The sequence below is a fragment of the Plectropomus leopardus genome, chromosome 11, assembly GCF_008729295.1.
Source record: "Plectropomus leopardus isolate mb chromosome 11, YSFRI_Pleo_2.0, whole genome shotgun sequence".
In the NCBI taxonomy this organism is placed as follows: domain Eukaryota; kingdom Metazoa; phylum Chordata; class Actinopteri; order Perciformes; family Serranidae; genus Plectropomus; species Plectropomus leopardus.
The window spans coordinates 23,539,570-23,556,482 of record NC_056473.1 but is presented as its reverse complement, the minus strand read 5'-3'; the positions used below and the strand labels follow the sequence as shown (position 1 = coordinate 23,556,482).

At 40.1% G+C, this 16,913-nt stretch overlaps 1 protein-coding gene across 2 annotated transcripts in view; it reads left to right on the top strand.

Annotated features, from left to right (window-relative positions):
* ldlrad3 (low density lipoprotein receptor class A domain containing 3) overlaps window positions 1-11,765 on the top strand; it is an 86,347-nt gene extending 74,582 nt beyond the window's left edge. For both annotated transcript variants that reach the window (XM_042496802.1, XM_042496801.1), the window contains exons 5-6: window positions 8,035-8,434; window positions 10,477-11,765. In XM_042496802.1, the coding sequence (XP_042352736.1) occupies window positions 8,035-8,434; window positions 10,477-10,681 (605 nt within the window). In that variant the 3' untranslated portion in view covers window positions 10,682-11,765. The remainder of the gene's footprint in view (window positions 1-8,034; window positions 8,435-10,476) is intronic.
* The last annotated feature ends 5,148 nt before the right edge of the window (window positions 11,766-16,913 follow it).

Sequence of the window (16,913 nt, the reverse complement as noted above, 5' to 3'; positions counted from 1 at the left end):
ATACAAACCCACAATGTGTGAGCATGTATGTGTGTACCCATACTCTGCCTCAGCTTGTTCTGCAGCACCTCTCAATGGATCCCTGTTTTTTGTTCATTTCAACTAAGAAATATTTTTGATTTCTCATGTGTTCTACTACATTATAACGTAAATCTTGGGGTTGTCTTTATCAAATACATGTGCACACAGTTGTGTTTTTAGAGACAATAACATGATACATGTGATTTGGTTATTTTTTAACATACCTGTTTCAAATAACATGCTTCTTACATTTTTAAGGTCATCACCAAAGGAATGACTATTTAATGGAACTCAAAAGTAACTGGATATTTTAGGCCAATACTGATATCTGAGATTTTAAAAGCACAACTATTAATGAAGAACCCTAATGTTGTAGTTGTAGTAATGTAGTTTACAGACACAGAACAGCACAGATGCTTTTAGGACAGTTTTACATGTTCTGACATCGGGAGACTTAAACTTTAATTGTGTAAGAAACATTAGAAATTAAGTGACTTTTTTAAGCATCACAACTGCAGCAAAATTACTCACACATTGCCTTATGGGCCCAACAATGCCAAAGATTCAGGAAATTCATACTTTAGAAATCAAGCTTTTTTGGCTTCATGCGCCATCAAGCGACCTTCATTAGGAATACACTTGGGCCCACCTCCAGTGCTCCAGTTTTCTATCTGTGATGTCCCTATGCTATTAATCTCATTGTTTAATATTTGTATTTGTATTAATATATAGGGGTATTTTGTTTAATATTCAAATCCCTCTCTTACTTTTCTTAGGATATTCTGCATGGAAACCTCACGTCTGGATCTCAGTCAGGAAAAGGTTTTTAAAATATTCCCTCATATCACCCCAGCTCAATATGGCAGAGTGTTTTCTCAGCCATGCCTACCTATGAGCAGTTCAATAAAATCTGAAGGATTTGATTTTTATTTCTAGTAACTTTGTCACATTACATTACTGACTATAAAGATCATCTAACTTCCACTTCATTTAGACTGTAAGATATGTACATAGTAGGACATTTTACATTTGAAAGATAAAGTTGACAGTGCTTTTTGATGAACAAACTACAGAATGTAACACTGCCACACTGTTTCTAAATTACCTTGTATTAGGCACCTTTTGTTACTTAAAGTTATTCTATGCAGGATTTGTTAGTTACTGTTGGTAAATAGTGTCACCAGCAAAAGTGAAAGCCAACCCCAGGTTCACTATTATTGGCTGTATTTTTGTATATTCTATGAGTTGTGCACATTTTTTGTGGCTTCCTTTTGGATGCATGCTGTTTATAGTCTGGCATCTGGTCGCTAACTTTTTATAAAGTCCACGCCTCACCAGCGCTGTACTCAGAAAATTAAAAAATACAGGTAGATGGCAGGTTATCTTCAGATATATACAGCTCTGCACACTCCTAGTAGAACATAAGTGATGACTGAGAGGGATTACTTTTTCTATGAGTCTATACATTGTTTTTTAGGAACATAAAATCCTGCATAGTATACCTTTAAAGGCCATTATACACTCTAATATAAATGTATATACGCCCTATATATTAGTCAGCTCTTAATTTTGATCTAGTATGACCACACTTCGTCAATCCTTGACAATGTTAGTACTAGTTCTTAAACAAAAGAAGAAGAATAAAAGGACACTGTCAAAGAAAGTGAGGCTCGTTAGTCAGGTTTAGAAAGGCATAGAGCAACACAAAAAGGGATTCAGGCAAAAAGAGTGAGTTCCTGGAACTGAAGGGACACAGCAGGGAGTCAGCGTGACTCTGTCTCATGTAATAGATTTAAGGCTAGTTCGGAGCAGCGTGTGTGGAGTTCAATTTTCTTAGCCTGTGGTAGAGGAGATGAGATGTGTGCGTATGATACTTCAAAAGACACTAGATGCTCATCTCTCCACCCTTTCTATTTGTATTTTCCACATCTGTTTCTGACTCTGTCCTCTCTAAACCCCTCTCCTCTGTCCACTGTTGTGCTGTATGTGACCTCTCCATGTCCCTGTTATTCTCTCCTCTCATGCAGGGGTAATAAGATTGATGCAGACGGGAGATAATGAAATGTAAAAAAATAAAAAATAAAAAAAAAAGAGAGAGTGGTAGACTGTTGGAGAGAGAAAAGGCAGAAGAGGAAGAAACACGTCTGGAGAGTGTAAAGGGAAGGGAGAACGTGGAGAAAGAGGTTTTTTCTGTTGATAAGCATTCCTTGGGTGCATAATCCAGGCTGAGTGCAGTTGTTGTATATCATAAAAGCAAGGTACATGTCATCTCCATGACAGTAAATTACCAAAAAGAGGGGAGTAGAGTAAAATAGTGGCTGCAGAGAAGAGAAGGGAGCAAAGGAAAGCACAAAGCTGAGGAGGAGGAAGAGAGAGGCAGGAGGGGGAAACAAAAAGCACAGGAGTGGTGAAGAGGAGGCAAGAGGGGAAGATAGGACAGGAGAGGGAAGGGGAGAGATGTGGGGAGGAGGCACTCTGATGTAATTAAAGTGGCTGAGTTGAGAGGCTGCACCTTGCCCCCCTCCCCAAGCTTCCACATATGGAAGGTTTATGAGTTTATGAATACAGTATAGAAGTGCTGTTAGAGGTGCCAGTGTCACAGGGAGAGCTGCAGAGTGAGGTTATTTATGTGGAACACAAGTACATCTATATGCAGCCCGTTTTATGCATCCAGCTCCACTCAGAAATGCTCCAAAATGTTCCTGCGGTTGGGTAACGCTCACCACCTCAAGATGAAATTCCTGGTAATATCCCTTCAGTCTCATCCACTTATTGATCCACTCGCAGAACAGTAGCACTGTATAGATCTTTCTGACACTGCTTAAAAAATGTAGATGCTAATGACCACCTGATAATTGTTTTGGTAGATTAAACTCTCTTGAGGTATTGTAATATGTATCTATAATTTTAGCTAATGTTTTTGGTCTACCAGTCGGATTTGCCCGTCTAAACTTAGGTACGAGGAGGCGTCCTGTTCAGATGCTTGAACCACCTCAGTTGGCTTGAAGGAGCAGTGGCTCTATTTCGAGCTCCCTCTGGATGCCTAAGCTCCTCAGCCCATCTCTGTTTGAGCCCAGCCACCTTATATGGAGGAAACTCATTGCTGTTGTTACTTGTTTCAACAATCTCATTCTTTTGGTCACTACCCCAAAGCTCATTATCATAGGTGAGGGTCAGAACTTAGATGGAGCAGTAAATCGAGCTTTGCCTTTTGGCTCAGCTCCCTCTTCACCACAGTGTTTCTGTTCTGCGTCGCTGCCGACACCCTAGACTCTTTATCAACATATGGATGTGGCCACTGTGCAGTCATCCATTGGTTTGTGAACTATTGTTTTGAGGTGCTAAATTTGGCATTATGGCCATCCCCATCTTCTGTTTTTGGAGTCACAAGTGATCATATTTGGACAAGAGGGAAGAGATACACGTTGCTATGCCTCTATGATTGACAGGTTGCACATGGAGGCATTTTGTAAGTCATAAGGTAACCACGCCCTAAAGCATACCCTGCTTTCTAGCTAGGCTCCTCTTCTTTTATACAGTCTATGATTTCAACAATTTTTCATTTACTTTTAGCTAAGTGGTTATTATTTTCAGCTAACTGTACATTTTTTATTTGCTAAATTTTTAGACTTATCTGCCTTCTTGCCAACCCTGTTACCACATAGCAAGTGTAAAAATACCCTATGGGGTATTTCAACTTGTATTGACTGACGGCAAACCTTGCAGCTCGCTTTAGAATTTCGTTTTTTGATATGTCACCCAAGACTTGTATGAGATTGAATGAGCTAAAAGGACAGCTTCCTTCACATCAGCCTTTACCTGTTGTGTGGTCAACAGTGTCCAACCAGCTTTGCTACTGGTCGACAGCAAAAATGGACTTGAGTCTTTCATGTCAAGTTTGACAAGAGAAGACAGGAAAGCCTAGAGTGAACTTTGATGTTCAACTTTGATCATGACAGTTCAATCAAATGAATTTGGTACAAAGTAACACTGTCAGAGATGGTAGCAGGACCAGGCACTGTGAGTACATGTAGGTTGAGGACATGAATCACAAGAGATCTGGGTGATGGTAAAAGTTTGAAAGCCAGTCAAACACAATGAGGTTCATTGATTCGATAAAAAGATTTAATCATAGCTTTGAGTGAGTGGCCTTTTCCTTTGATGTACCTTAAACTCAACATCTAGTCCTGGCTCTGCTATCAAGGACTTTGATGTGTGAAGCCAAACTTCATAGAAATGAAATTTCTGCCATCAAAGGGCATAAAGTGTGCATGTGTATGGAAGGGACTGACTCTTTTATTTTGAATGTGAATTACTTTCGTTATAGTGAGACCCCCCCTCACCTCTCTTTGAATGTGGTGATCACACCTTTGTTTGTGGCGTAAGTGCACTAACAGCTTAAAATGGGTGGAAACACAGAATGCGGAGCTCAATCACACACACAGCGGGGTTGGGGTGGGGGGGGGCGGTGGGGTACAAACACACAGGACCTCTTTCCTCTAACAGAAGAGATGCTTGCTTCAGTCTCTTTTTCTTTTCCCTCTGTCTTTTCATCTCCTGTGTGATTTGAAACAGCCTTTCAGGCCTCTATCGCTAATGTACCGAATAGGCTTCCATTGTTAATGTTACAGCATTATGAGTTCCTTTTGTGTGTTTCTCTCTGCTCCCAGAGGACTGCACTGAAACCTGATAGGCAGCGCAGGGTGGCAGCGGTGGGATCTCTTTATTTGTGCTTTTTTTTCACTAGGTAATTATGGAAATAATTCTTCTTTGTTTTGGCCTTTCTCTGCTGAGAGTCCAGTTCATAATTAATTGGTAGCGTGAAAGACTGGCCAATTTTAAATCACAAGGGAGGGGTCGAGGGGGCTTGTTTTATTGGCTGGTGCCTGGTTGGGGCAGTGGGCGGGTGGAGCATCTGAATTAGATTAGATTTAATTAAGGCATGGGGCCCCTGACTACACACTGGTACATAAATAGGCTGTATGCCAGGCTGGTTGTTGTTGGGAATTCAACAGCATGTGTGCACACACACCCACACACACACACACACACACACACTACGGAAGACTCCCTCAGGCCTTCAAGGTCAGGTAGACAGAAGAAACATTCAGTATGGTGTCTGGAAGAACGAGAAAACAAGCTCAAAAAGACTCCAATGAAAGCTTTCTGCTTTGTCCACAAAAATGCACTGACATAATATCTCAAGTTCCCCACCAGTTTTTTTCTTTCAGGAATAATGTGACATTTTTGGAAATACATTTACTTTCTTTGTTGCTGAGAGTTAGATAAGAAGATTGGTGCCATGCTTGTATCAATGAAAAATAAATATAAAGCCAGCAGCCAGCTAGTTTGGCTAAACATAAAGACAGTAAACAGGAAACATCTAGCATCGACCATATAGTGTATAGATTATGGAAGTAGCTACCTTGACCACTAATTTGTGGACTGTCGTTTCGAGGCCTTGAGTTTGGCATTTCTGCTGTCACCATCTGGGTTTTTTGGAGCCAGAAGTGACCATACTTGGACGAGAGGTTGGAGCTATGGAGGAGAGAGGGGTGGGTCTAACTCACAGACAATCATCACTCAAAGCGACCCCACCCTAAATATGTGTAACTTTGTACCTTAATAAAATGCAAACGGATGAGTTTTAAGAAAAGTTAACCCCCGTAGAGTTGTCGTGAATTTTGAAATTGGCTATAGTCACCAATACAGTGTTTTGTACCAGGCTGTAAACATGTTTATTTCTGCTGAAAAGTTGGGCATTTTAACAAATGGGGATTGACTATGTTTTGGAGTCAGCCTCAAGTGGCCATTTGATGAACTGCAGTTTTTGACACTTCAGCATTGGCTTCATTTTTCAGCCTTTGAGATTGGTGCTTGGCCTCGATCTGTCAGAAATTAACAGAATCTGCTTATAAGCGCCTCTAAAGCTCACTAATTAACACATTACATCTTGTTTGTTTAATCTGTACAACTAAAAACAACACATTGCAGTGTAACAGGGGAATATGTGCCAGACTAGTTCTTGGGAAGTCACAGTTACTTCCTGGAGTGTTGTCGTCGTCCTGAGGTTGCCAGGAAACCAGCAGGGACTCTAGGAAGTCACTGCGCCCGGGCCAAGAAATAGGCACATAACCCAGATGAACATGAAACCTCAACTTGTTTTTTTTTTTTTTTTTTAATTTTTAAGCAGTCTAAACAAACAGACCAGGGCTAGCTGTTTCCTCCTGTCCTGTTTACAGGATGTATGCTAAGATATCCTAGCCTGCTGCTGCTGGCTATAGTTCCTTTTACTTCATAGAGTGGAGTCGCACCTAACTTGCAGCAAGAAAAAGTGTTTTTCCAAAAATGTGAAACTGATCCTTTACACTATGACTTCTATCCATGATTTGAATTCCAGTACATATAAACAGTTTATTACATAACCTACCCTGAAGTGGAGAGTGGACTTCACTTTCACTTTATAGACATTTTAGTTGGTGTAGCTTTGTGAATCAGACCTACAACTCACCATAACAGGGTCACACTGGTTGACTTTTTGTGGAGCTCTGCACGTTTCATCGAATTCTCTGAGGCCCTGTAGCTCTACCTTGTACATGTGTGGGGAATCTCTACCCTGTGCTAAACGCAATATCCCCCCAGAGCCTGTAAGTCTATGTAAGCCTGGAATACTTCAAAAAGCTCCAAAAAGGTTTGCCTGCTTTGCAGTTTCAGGGGATCTAATCCTTACAGATGGAGGCATTTTTGGACTATTGATTCAACCTGGAGATTCAGTATCTCGCCATGGTCATTTCCTGGCAAGCTTTCTGGGCACTCTTCTCAACTGTCTGCATGATGGCTAGTGGACAGAGATTTGAGTCATTTTAATTGGATATCAGGCATTAATACACTTAGTCTGTTTAACAGCAACAGAAAAAACCTCGAACACAGAGCATAGAGTATTCCAAAGGGTGTTTTGAACTTTTTAGGAGGCGCATGGAGGTTTGATGTTTACAGCCCCCTGAGGCATTAGTGTAATTTGAACTGAAACAGCAACTGTAAAATACTTTTATGTAGCTCATTCCTCATTAGCACAGCCCTACTGCGGCTCTGTAATAAATAGGATTCCTTCCACCCTCCCTCCCTCTCTTCTTAGTCCAACAGTACTGTCTGCCGGTAAGCAGCAGAAACACCATTTACATGAGCCTCACCCCGAGTGCCTGATTGAAATTCTCACGCTGTAATATCAGTCAGCGGAAATGTTTAAGTGCTATTCCCTCATCCCATCTGGAATAATAAGCTGCAGTGCTCTCTGGCATTACAGTACTCCCTTTCCTCATTTCAGGCAGCGAGTTGGCTGCTGTGCGTTTCTTACCACTGGCCACGGCTCTCATTGCGAGCGTTAAGTTCCCTGGACTCCTTGGTAGTTTGCAGTCTCTGCTTTTCCCTGCGACAAACATGGTAATCTGTGACACCCCTGGTGTGCTTCTGCCTTCTCTTATCTTCAATGCTGAGCAACTCAAGTTGGACTTTATCAAAAACCACTGTGAGCTGTTTTGTCCTCACAAAGACTCATTTAGTCTCTCTCTTCTTCCTCTTTCTTCATAATAGAGAGCGAGGTCCCTACTTGTGAACTGTGAGCTCAGAACTATCCTCTGCATTGTATACGATGCTCTATTTGTTCTCCTCGTCTCTGCAAGCTCTTGGGGAGAGTCTGACTGCCGTTATGCTTATTATGTAGCGCTCTCATCTCCAAGAGAGGCTGCCTCTATCGAATCACACAGAACACATTTCAGAATGAACCTGAAAACAATTTACTGCTTGATATTCATGCCCGTCATCCTCGCTCCTTTCTCCATTCCCCTAGCTCTGCAACTCCACCACTCATCCTCCTGTTTCCTCAACCACCTATTCACTTCAATTGTTTCCCTCTCCATTCCCCTCTTTGTCTCCCTTGCCACCACTTATTGTCCCTTTTCCCCAAACTCCTACATCATGCATCTTCACTTTGCTCTTCACCCCCCCTCCCCACAGAGGCTCCGGGACAGGACTTTGTCACCCTGGACTACCGTCTGCGCTACTACCCCAGCATCACCTACGCCGTCATTGGCAGCGCCGTTATCTTTGTCCTGGTGGTGGCATTGCTGGCATTGGTGCTCCATCATCAAAGGAAGCGGAGCGTCTTGCTGCCCAGAGGTGTAAGAGGGGGCTCGCACCACCACCACCACCAGCCCCTACTGTTGTCCCGTCTGGTCATTTTGGACCGCGGCCACGTCCATCATGGAGGTCCAGGTCTTTCCCCTGGCTCCCCCACTGCGGCAGGCCAGTTCAGCTCAACTCCTCAGGCGCTACAGCTGCTGTCTGGGACCCTTTATCCCTCTGGACTCTCCATGGACTCACCTCCATCATACTCGCAAGCCGTTTTGGATGTCAGGTGAAAGGAATAATGGTTCTAACAGCTGCATGGACGTTTATAATCTTTTGTCTCTATCTATAAAGCTCGCTGTGCACTGTAAGCCGCCACTAAAAGAAAAATCAGAGAGAGTGGCAGTTAAAGTTGCCTCTCGAGCAAAGTATAATCTAATTTAGTGTAAAATTGATTACAACATAATGAATCTAATTTACTCGTAAATTCATTTTTCTGATATAGTCAATTTTCCCACACACAGACTAAATCTGTTGTAAAGGATGCTATCAGAAATATCTATCAGCTTCTGTCCCAGTGGTCCTTTCATGTGATTTTGAATGCACAAACAATTAACCCACTAATCTGCTGGGCAATCATTTATTATTACATATTAATTAATTAATTAATTATATAGAGTACTACTGATTATATAGAGGACTATTGCTGTTTAAAAAGCTGACTATAAATTACTCAAATTAACACAGAGAGATAATGAACATTGATGAAGAGAATGATATTCTGAGTAAAAACATCACATTCTTCACCATTAACAGCTTAACATGACTATGTTTTCTTTTCTTTTTTCAATTTTGACTTTTATTGATTCCTTCAGACACCAGGAACAGCAACATTAATATTTTAGATGAAGCGCTCACCTCTTCCCATAATTCTATGTAAGAGTCCAGATCCCCATTTATTTTGTAAATCAACTCTTCATAAGAGGCAGTTTCTGAAAACGCTACAAACCATTCAGAGTATGTGGGATTATTTTGCCCCATCCATTGTCTCAATATGACCCTTTTAGCCAGTATGCCCTTTTGCCACCAATTCTCTCATTGCCTTTAAGGCTATTCAAAAGGCATAGGGCAGGTGTAAGATTTCTAACTTTTTGATCAATATGTGCAACCTTTTTTTCCAGTTGGTCAAAATAAATAAAAAAATATAACATTGTGGAAAAGAAGCAAAATGGTAAACATTTATAAATGAAAGGGGGGTAACTGGCAATAACGTAAAGCAAAGAAGAAAAAATAGAATCTTACAGGGTTACAGTTTTCTTTAAACTTGTATTTGGCAACTGCTATAAAAAAAAGAAAAAACTTTTTCTCATATTTAAAAATGTCACAATATTTACACAGCAATAACTGAGACAGATAATCTGTGGGGAAAAAATCATCCTCCTTTGCCTCTATTGCCTTGTAACGCTTCTAATGGCCTCATAGCCTGTGAACAAAAACAACCGATCTGAGCTGAGGAAACTCTAACGCAGCCGGCAATCATGTCAATCACGGCTCCTGATCAAATATAAATCTGGATTTTGTAACTGCATTGCCTATTTCTTATCTCAAATGTTTTCAGGAACATACTTTTGTAAACTGTGTAGCTATAAACTGAAAAAGAGACCCGGCTGCCGTGCTGGATACAATGAAACACAGTACCAAGCTGAAAATAAGAAAGCTGGCCCGGTTGGTGGGTGGTGCTTGGTTCTCTGTTTAACTGTATTTAAAATGGCGGCAGGGTCACAAACATTCTCATTTTACAGCTAAACAGTACACTAAAATATGTTTCTGAAAACATTTTAGGCAAGAAATAGGCAGTGCAGGTACAGAATCTCAATTCACATCTGATCAGTGCTGCCTAGTTTGACAGATTAGCCACACACAAACAGTGATTGACATGATTGACAGCTGCGTCAGGGAGTACCCGGCTCTGATTGGGTATTTTCAGTGTGCCGCAGTAGATTCTAGCAAAAGCCATTAGAGGCACTAAGAGGAGGGATATGATTTGATCTGTCTCATGTACTTCTCTTATAATATAGTGACAGTTCCAAAAAATGACACAAAGCTATTTACACAAAAGTTACAAACTGAAGCCTTAAAAAATAAAAGGTTCTTACAATATCACTTTATTTTCTCAGAAAGGGTTTTAGTGTACATCCTGAATCTTTACTAGCTGCTGGTCCTGGTAAAAAAAAAAAAAAAAGAAAACTCATTGCACAATCCTTATGTAATAGCTCATGGCCCTGACATCACATTCTTCCTCTATCTATTTCTTCTGTTTTTTTACCCTAGTCGGCCACCCTGGTTTGATCTCCCTCCTCCCCCATACCTCTCAGAAGGGGAGCTTCCATCAGAGGGTGAGCTGCCTCAATATGATGGCCCACAAGACCCTCCAAGCAACCCCACAGCACATCCCTCAGCGCCCTCCACACCCAGAACTGTGGCCTCGGGCACACAGCCGAGTTTGAGCTCCAGAGAGGAGTCAGACCAGCTGTAGCCGCTCTCTTGATACAAAACAAGGTAGAACTCAGAGACTGCAGGACAAAAGGACCAGGCTGCTGGGCCTCGTGAGGCCAGGACAGTCCACAGCAAAGACAAGGACTAAGACTGTTGTCTAAAAAATGTCCTAAAATTGCTGCCTACACATGAGCTTACTGAAGCGCTGGACTGAGATGAGCTCATCCTGCTAGACTGATCTTGTATGCTGGCTCCCCCTGCCGGGGTCATGGCTGCACTACACCTTAATCAGTTCGTGAATTTCTCATCCAATCAATTCTGATGAATTATGCTCCCCTTGAAGAAATACTGTGTGATGCCCAACAGTGACCACATCCTGCATCTCCAAAGGAACAGGATTTAAACTGCCGTTTAGAAACATATCACATATGATTACAGCAAAATGTGGCACCTGACATGGACATTATATCTTATAGTATAATCATGATAGACTGATGTTATTCTTCTTTGTGTTACACGCAGACACAAAGTCCTTCAACACTTTGAAATAATCCTCACTGCCTGTATTTCACATCTATAATATTTTCCATCATGGGGTTTATAAGAGATCTTTAGAGTATTAAAATTGTTAAATACCTGAATGCTGGACAAAATCTGTACTATTGAAAATTATTGCTACATTTGACGACTTACTGTTCTTAGATCATTTTAGTCATGGCAGGATGATGCCTTACTCTTACTGAAGTTGGTACACTTTTTAAAATGAAGACGGTGCAGAAGTGTTTTGTAATTTTTAATAGTTTAACAGAAACGCATATAGTTGAGAGAAGCTCAATCAGAGATACTCAAACATTTACATCTGGGTTTTTTTTCAGTGTTGTGCAAAAGATGACCTGATATTATCACTACATTCAACCGGTTATATTAACATTTTGTAACTTCTTAAACGGTACTTTAAATTAAGCCCATATTAGTGAAGTTCCACAGAATTGAGAAAGATTCAAGAGGTATTTCTAGATGAGCAGTGGCAATCTTGTGCTTTTTTTTCATGATATTTCCCAGACTATTTCTTGTTGTCATGTGGTTAATTTCAAACTAAAAAATATGAAGAGGACCATAGCGATTTCTTTCAAATAATGATCAGTATAAATTCACTATGAAAAAGTATATATCCTTACCAATTTTTATTCATAATCATTCCTGTAAACGAAAGAACTGTGTTTGTTGGCAACTTTTTTTATTACATTTCTGGTTGAAGACCAATAATGGTTTTTTTTGTAGACAAGAAAGAAAAAATAAATATTCTGTTGTAGCCTTATCATGTGCCAGTTAGGCTCCTTGTGCCTTTATATGTGATTTGTTTTTGGGGCACAAATTGCTTATTTAGACCCTCTAAAAACAGCAGCCCTGGTACGCTCACCTGGATTTTAGAATAATATGTCTTCAATCAGATTGTTCGCATTTTGCTTGTGATTTTTTAATGCATATAACTTTGTGTCATTCTGGAAAATCATCCTCAGTAGTATGAGAGAATACCTGATGAAATCTATGTCTGAAGGATCTGTGTTTATAAATGTACTTTTTTCTTTTGTGCATTCATTTCAAAGTGGTTTGTTCAACACTGTACATAGGGGATGGGGGAAGTAAAGAGGTTTATTTAAAAGTAGAGTTTAAAGTAAGAGATAAATGTGTACATAGTACATAGTATAGTGTAGTTATGCTTAGCGTCTTTCCTTTTCTCTAGAGCCTGCAATGATCATGCTGGCAGAAGAAAAACAATCAAACCAAAGATAATCATTATTAACCTTAACCTATGGATATTACCCTCCAAAGGCATGATTATGTCATAACTGTTTGTACTTCTTTTATTATGTGCAAAGTTTGTTGAGTAAATCACACTTCATGTTTTTTGCTGTAAAACTGGAAAACATTTTCTCAGGACAAAGTTTATACCAGTCTGTCTGCTCATTTGTTTATCTCTCTTTTTACCCCTGATTTGATCTCATAAGGTTATTTTAAATATTTGTGTCATTGCCCATCATGATCTTTTCATCCCTTCCATTCTGTACATTGAAAGTAATATAAAATTCTGACTCAGATCTTGTGTGTATGAGTCTCTTGGAGATCTGATATTACATTTTCTCAGCAACTAAATATATTGTCAGAACGTGTTCATTGCAAAGTCTGGAGATTTACAGCCAACCTGCACCCCCAGACAGAGAAACCTCAGATCAGAGATCCCAAAACAATAAAGATTTAGTAGCAGGAATGACATCTGAGCGTACACTGCGGGTGGAGAGAATGAAACATTCAGTGGTAGAAATGTGCAGATCACTTACAAAAGAAAAAGAACCATACCACAATGTAGAAATACTCAATAAAGAGTCCTTCATTCAAAATCTTACTTACGTTAAAGTACAAATGTAATGTAATCAAAATTCCAGTTGTAGAGTTTGGGGGGCATCTATTGGCACAAATTGTATATAATATCCATAACTATGTTTTCATTAGTTAACATCCACCTGAAAATAAGAATCATGTTTTTGTTACTTGTTACTGGTCACTGGTCTGGGGGGGTCACAAGCTACAAAGTTTGGTAACCACTTGTCAAATAGACAGTAGTTTTTTTCTTCTGAGCTTATTACATGTTTTTATTAATGTAAAATCTTAATATGCAAGGTAATTATCTACTATGTCTGTCAAATTTTTGTAGTGGAAAAAAGTACATTTCCCTCTGAAGAGTACAAGCATGAAGTAGCATAAAATGGACATAATCGAGTAAACTACATATACCTCAGATTGCGCTTTTAGTACTTAGTTACTTTCCACCACTGGAAACATTTATCCACTTTTAGAAATCCTCTGCTGCTGTGAAGTACTAGATAAGAGACAGTCAGTGAAATCAAGGCAATTATCATTAGCTGGGAAGCTCTTGAGTCCCCTTCAATATCCATATCCTCCCTCTATGCATTAATGTTTCATTACAGAAGCAGCTTAACAGAGCCATGCAGTTTCACATCTGACCCAACAGAGGTCACTGTGGCACCATAAAGGACACAGGCAAAATCCTCCAGGATGCAAAGCTCTTCATTTTTTCTTTCTTGATGTAATCTAATACACCAAAATAATGTTCAGTCAAAGAAGCTATTGGTAATTTTCTGGTAAAAATGTTTCAAACTCAGATTTGCATACATCTTGGATTCATGGCAACTATCTTCATCTTGTATGACACTTCGCACAGTGAAGATATGATTCTTATGAATATTATCTAACCAGTTGTCCTCTGTTTTCATTGTAATGTCCCCCTAAACCCTGCCTCTCATCTGTCCCCTCCCACCCCAATATCCGCATCACATTATGATACATCAGATAACACGATACCATCTCTGACATCACACACCCATCCCCTGTCCTGTCCTGTCCTGTCCTTCCTCGACTCTACCTGCCCCCCGCTTTCTAATAGTGCTGCTCATCTTTTATCTTCCAACACTCATACATCTCTCATTTTCACTCCCCCTTGCCCCTGCCCCTCCCCCCGCTGCTAATGTTAGGAGCTTTTCTCTCATCGCCCTGTTCTCATCTTAAACTCTGATGCTTGAGGCCCATGTTTGCTTAGCCCAAGCCCCTTAACTACACAGACTTTAATTAAAAGCCTGCACGCTTCTCTTTTGCTGGTCCTGTCTCTGTTTGCACGGCAGCTGATGAATTGGCAGAAGAGATATTCCTACCTTTTTCGCAAAAAAGTATGTGGCTGCTCCATGTCCCTACAGGAGATGAGACCAAGCCCCATTAGTCTTAAAGGGTAAGTTTGATATTTTTCTACCTGAATCCTATTTTCTTTGTATCTGAGTGACTAATGGAGACAACAACTTTATAATTGGTCCGGTATTGAGGAGAAAGCTTCAGCTGGTGGTGGCAAAAGAGGCTGCAATGTAACCCAATTTGGCTATTTGTGCATCATCAATTTACTTCACTAAAAGTGCTTGTTTTTACCACTGACTGACTGACAACATTATCAAAAATTGCTACAGAGAAAGACCTTTTAATAAAGAGTAGGATATTTTTGTGAACCAGAAACAGCCCCTGAAATTGTTAGCCCCAAACCCACCAGACTACATATTAATAAACAGCAATTTTATCATCGTAAAACACACTTTTCACTATTCAAAGCTGATAGAAACAAAATAGAAATTACTAAATCCATCTTGGTTTATGTTTCCACTGTTCCAAAAATCACTGATTCTGGTTTGGTTGAAATAAAGCCTTACTTTTACTTTATCTGTGAAAATATGCTGCTCTTTAAAATTACTTATTATTTAGACTGAGTCTGTGGGCTTTGGAGATAGAGATTTTAGGGCTGTTTCTAGCTGAACAAAAAAGATCTTAATCTCTAATAAAACGGTCTATCTCTGTAGGGATCTTTTCCATTATGTTGTCAGACAATTAGAATAACAATCTGAGCCTGTCAGTGGCAAAAATAAGCACTTTTAGTGGATGTATGTTGATGGTGCACAAATAGCCCAAGTGGTAGAATTGCACACTGTTTCGAGCCTTATGGCCGCAGTACTCAAACTGGACCAGTTTCAAAAATTGTTCCCATTACTCACTTAGACACAAAACATGGGAAATTAGGGTTCAGGTTAGAAAAAACTGAACTTGGTAATGAAGAGAACAGTAAACATGGTGCAAACGATGACAATAGGGAAGAGGAGTGATGGTTGGCTGTCACTGTGAGGAAAGTGTTGACACTCATCTTCATGTAGATGAGGATTATTGTTAACAGACACCATGGCAATATTCCAAGGTGACAGAAAAGAAAGACTAGTTTTCCTCTCTTGGGGGTCTTTCAATCGGCATTACCGTAGCCGTTAGCTATTGGATACAGTGCAAGTGCGATAAAGCTGGCTAATATCCCACTGAAAATAAAGACCTTAATTCTTTCAACTAGTGCTGAATGAGACTCTTGAGGTTACTCTATATTTGATATGCTTTTGTAGTTTCCGATAATGTTTCTCTACTGGAAATAGGAAGAGATATAAAGCTCAAGTAGGGATATAAATATAGATTTAGCCACACAAGTGTTCACTCATGCAACTCTCTCTCAAGGCCACTTTTGCTCACACGTATATGCGCACTCTCTTGGCTGGTGTGCCATAGCTCCAGTGAACTGCAGATAACACCCAGCGTTTTCACATGTAAATGGTGTGAGCATGGAGGGGAAGGGAGGGTGTATTGTTAGTATGGAGCAGTTCTGAGGGCCTCTGAGGAGCTCTGCTGAGGGTTTGGCCAGCGCAGCCCTTATCAGATGAAGAGCAGGCCTCTGAGAGAAGGAGGGGTCGGTAAGGGACAAGGGACGGGTAGGGTTGAGGGGGCCAACAGGAGAATAGAACAGCTGGCGGAGTCACACGTGCAACCTCAAAAACACACAGAGCCCAGACACGCTGAGCACGGTGGGAATCTCCTCAGCTAGGAGATCCACAAACACACAGCCTCTTGTGTCATTATCAGCCACCAGCCAGCAAGTCTGAGTACATAATCACACACACAGCAGCACGGAAAAGGGGAGCATTTCACACAATCATGGACACGCATGCACCAATCACTGGGAACAATCAAAAAGATTCACAATTACACATTTCCATACAGGCATCTTTAAACATCATTACGTTAACAAACAGACAACATGTATTATGTACTATGACGACACTACTACACTATGACGTTTTTTCGTCATTTCTAACAACACACTACAGTATGACTTTTTTCATCAACTTTCGAAGACAGAAGCTTATGTCGAAAAAACATTTTAAAATTTTGACATTGAAGAAAACAAAATATTATAGCTTGTTGAGACACATCATACTATAGTACAATATGTAAAAACAGAAAGTCATGAAATAGCACGTCAAAAAAACGGCTAAAAAAGCCATATTATAGCTTGTCAAGAAACATCACAGTATAGCATGTTTTAAAAAAAGGGCCAAAAACATGTTGGTAATATCTTATGGTGTTTCGGGCCGTTTTACTAACTTTCTTTTCTTAGCGTGTCTTTGAAGACTGTTTTATGTGGTTTAATGTTGTTTTCAGCTGTTTTTGGGAGATGTCATATTTTGCCATTTTTGCCATACTTTAACCTTGCATTTTCGATTACTTTTTTGACCTGCAAAATTATGGTGTTTTTGGCCTTTTTTTTCCGCTTTCGCATATCTTGGAAGGCTATGTCTTGTGGTTTAATGTTGTTTGCAACTATTTTTGGGAAATGTCATATTTTG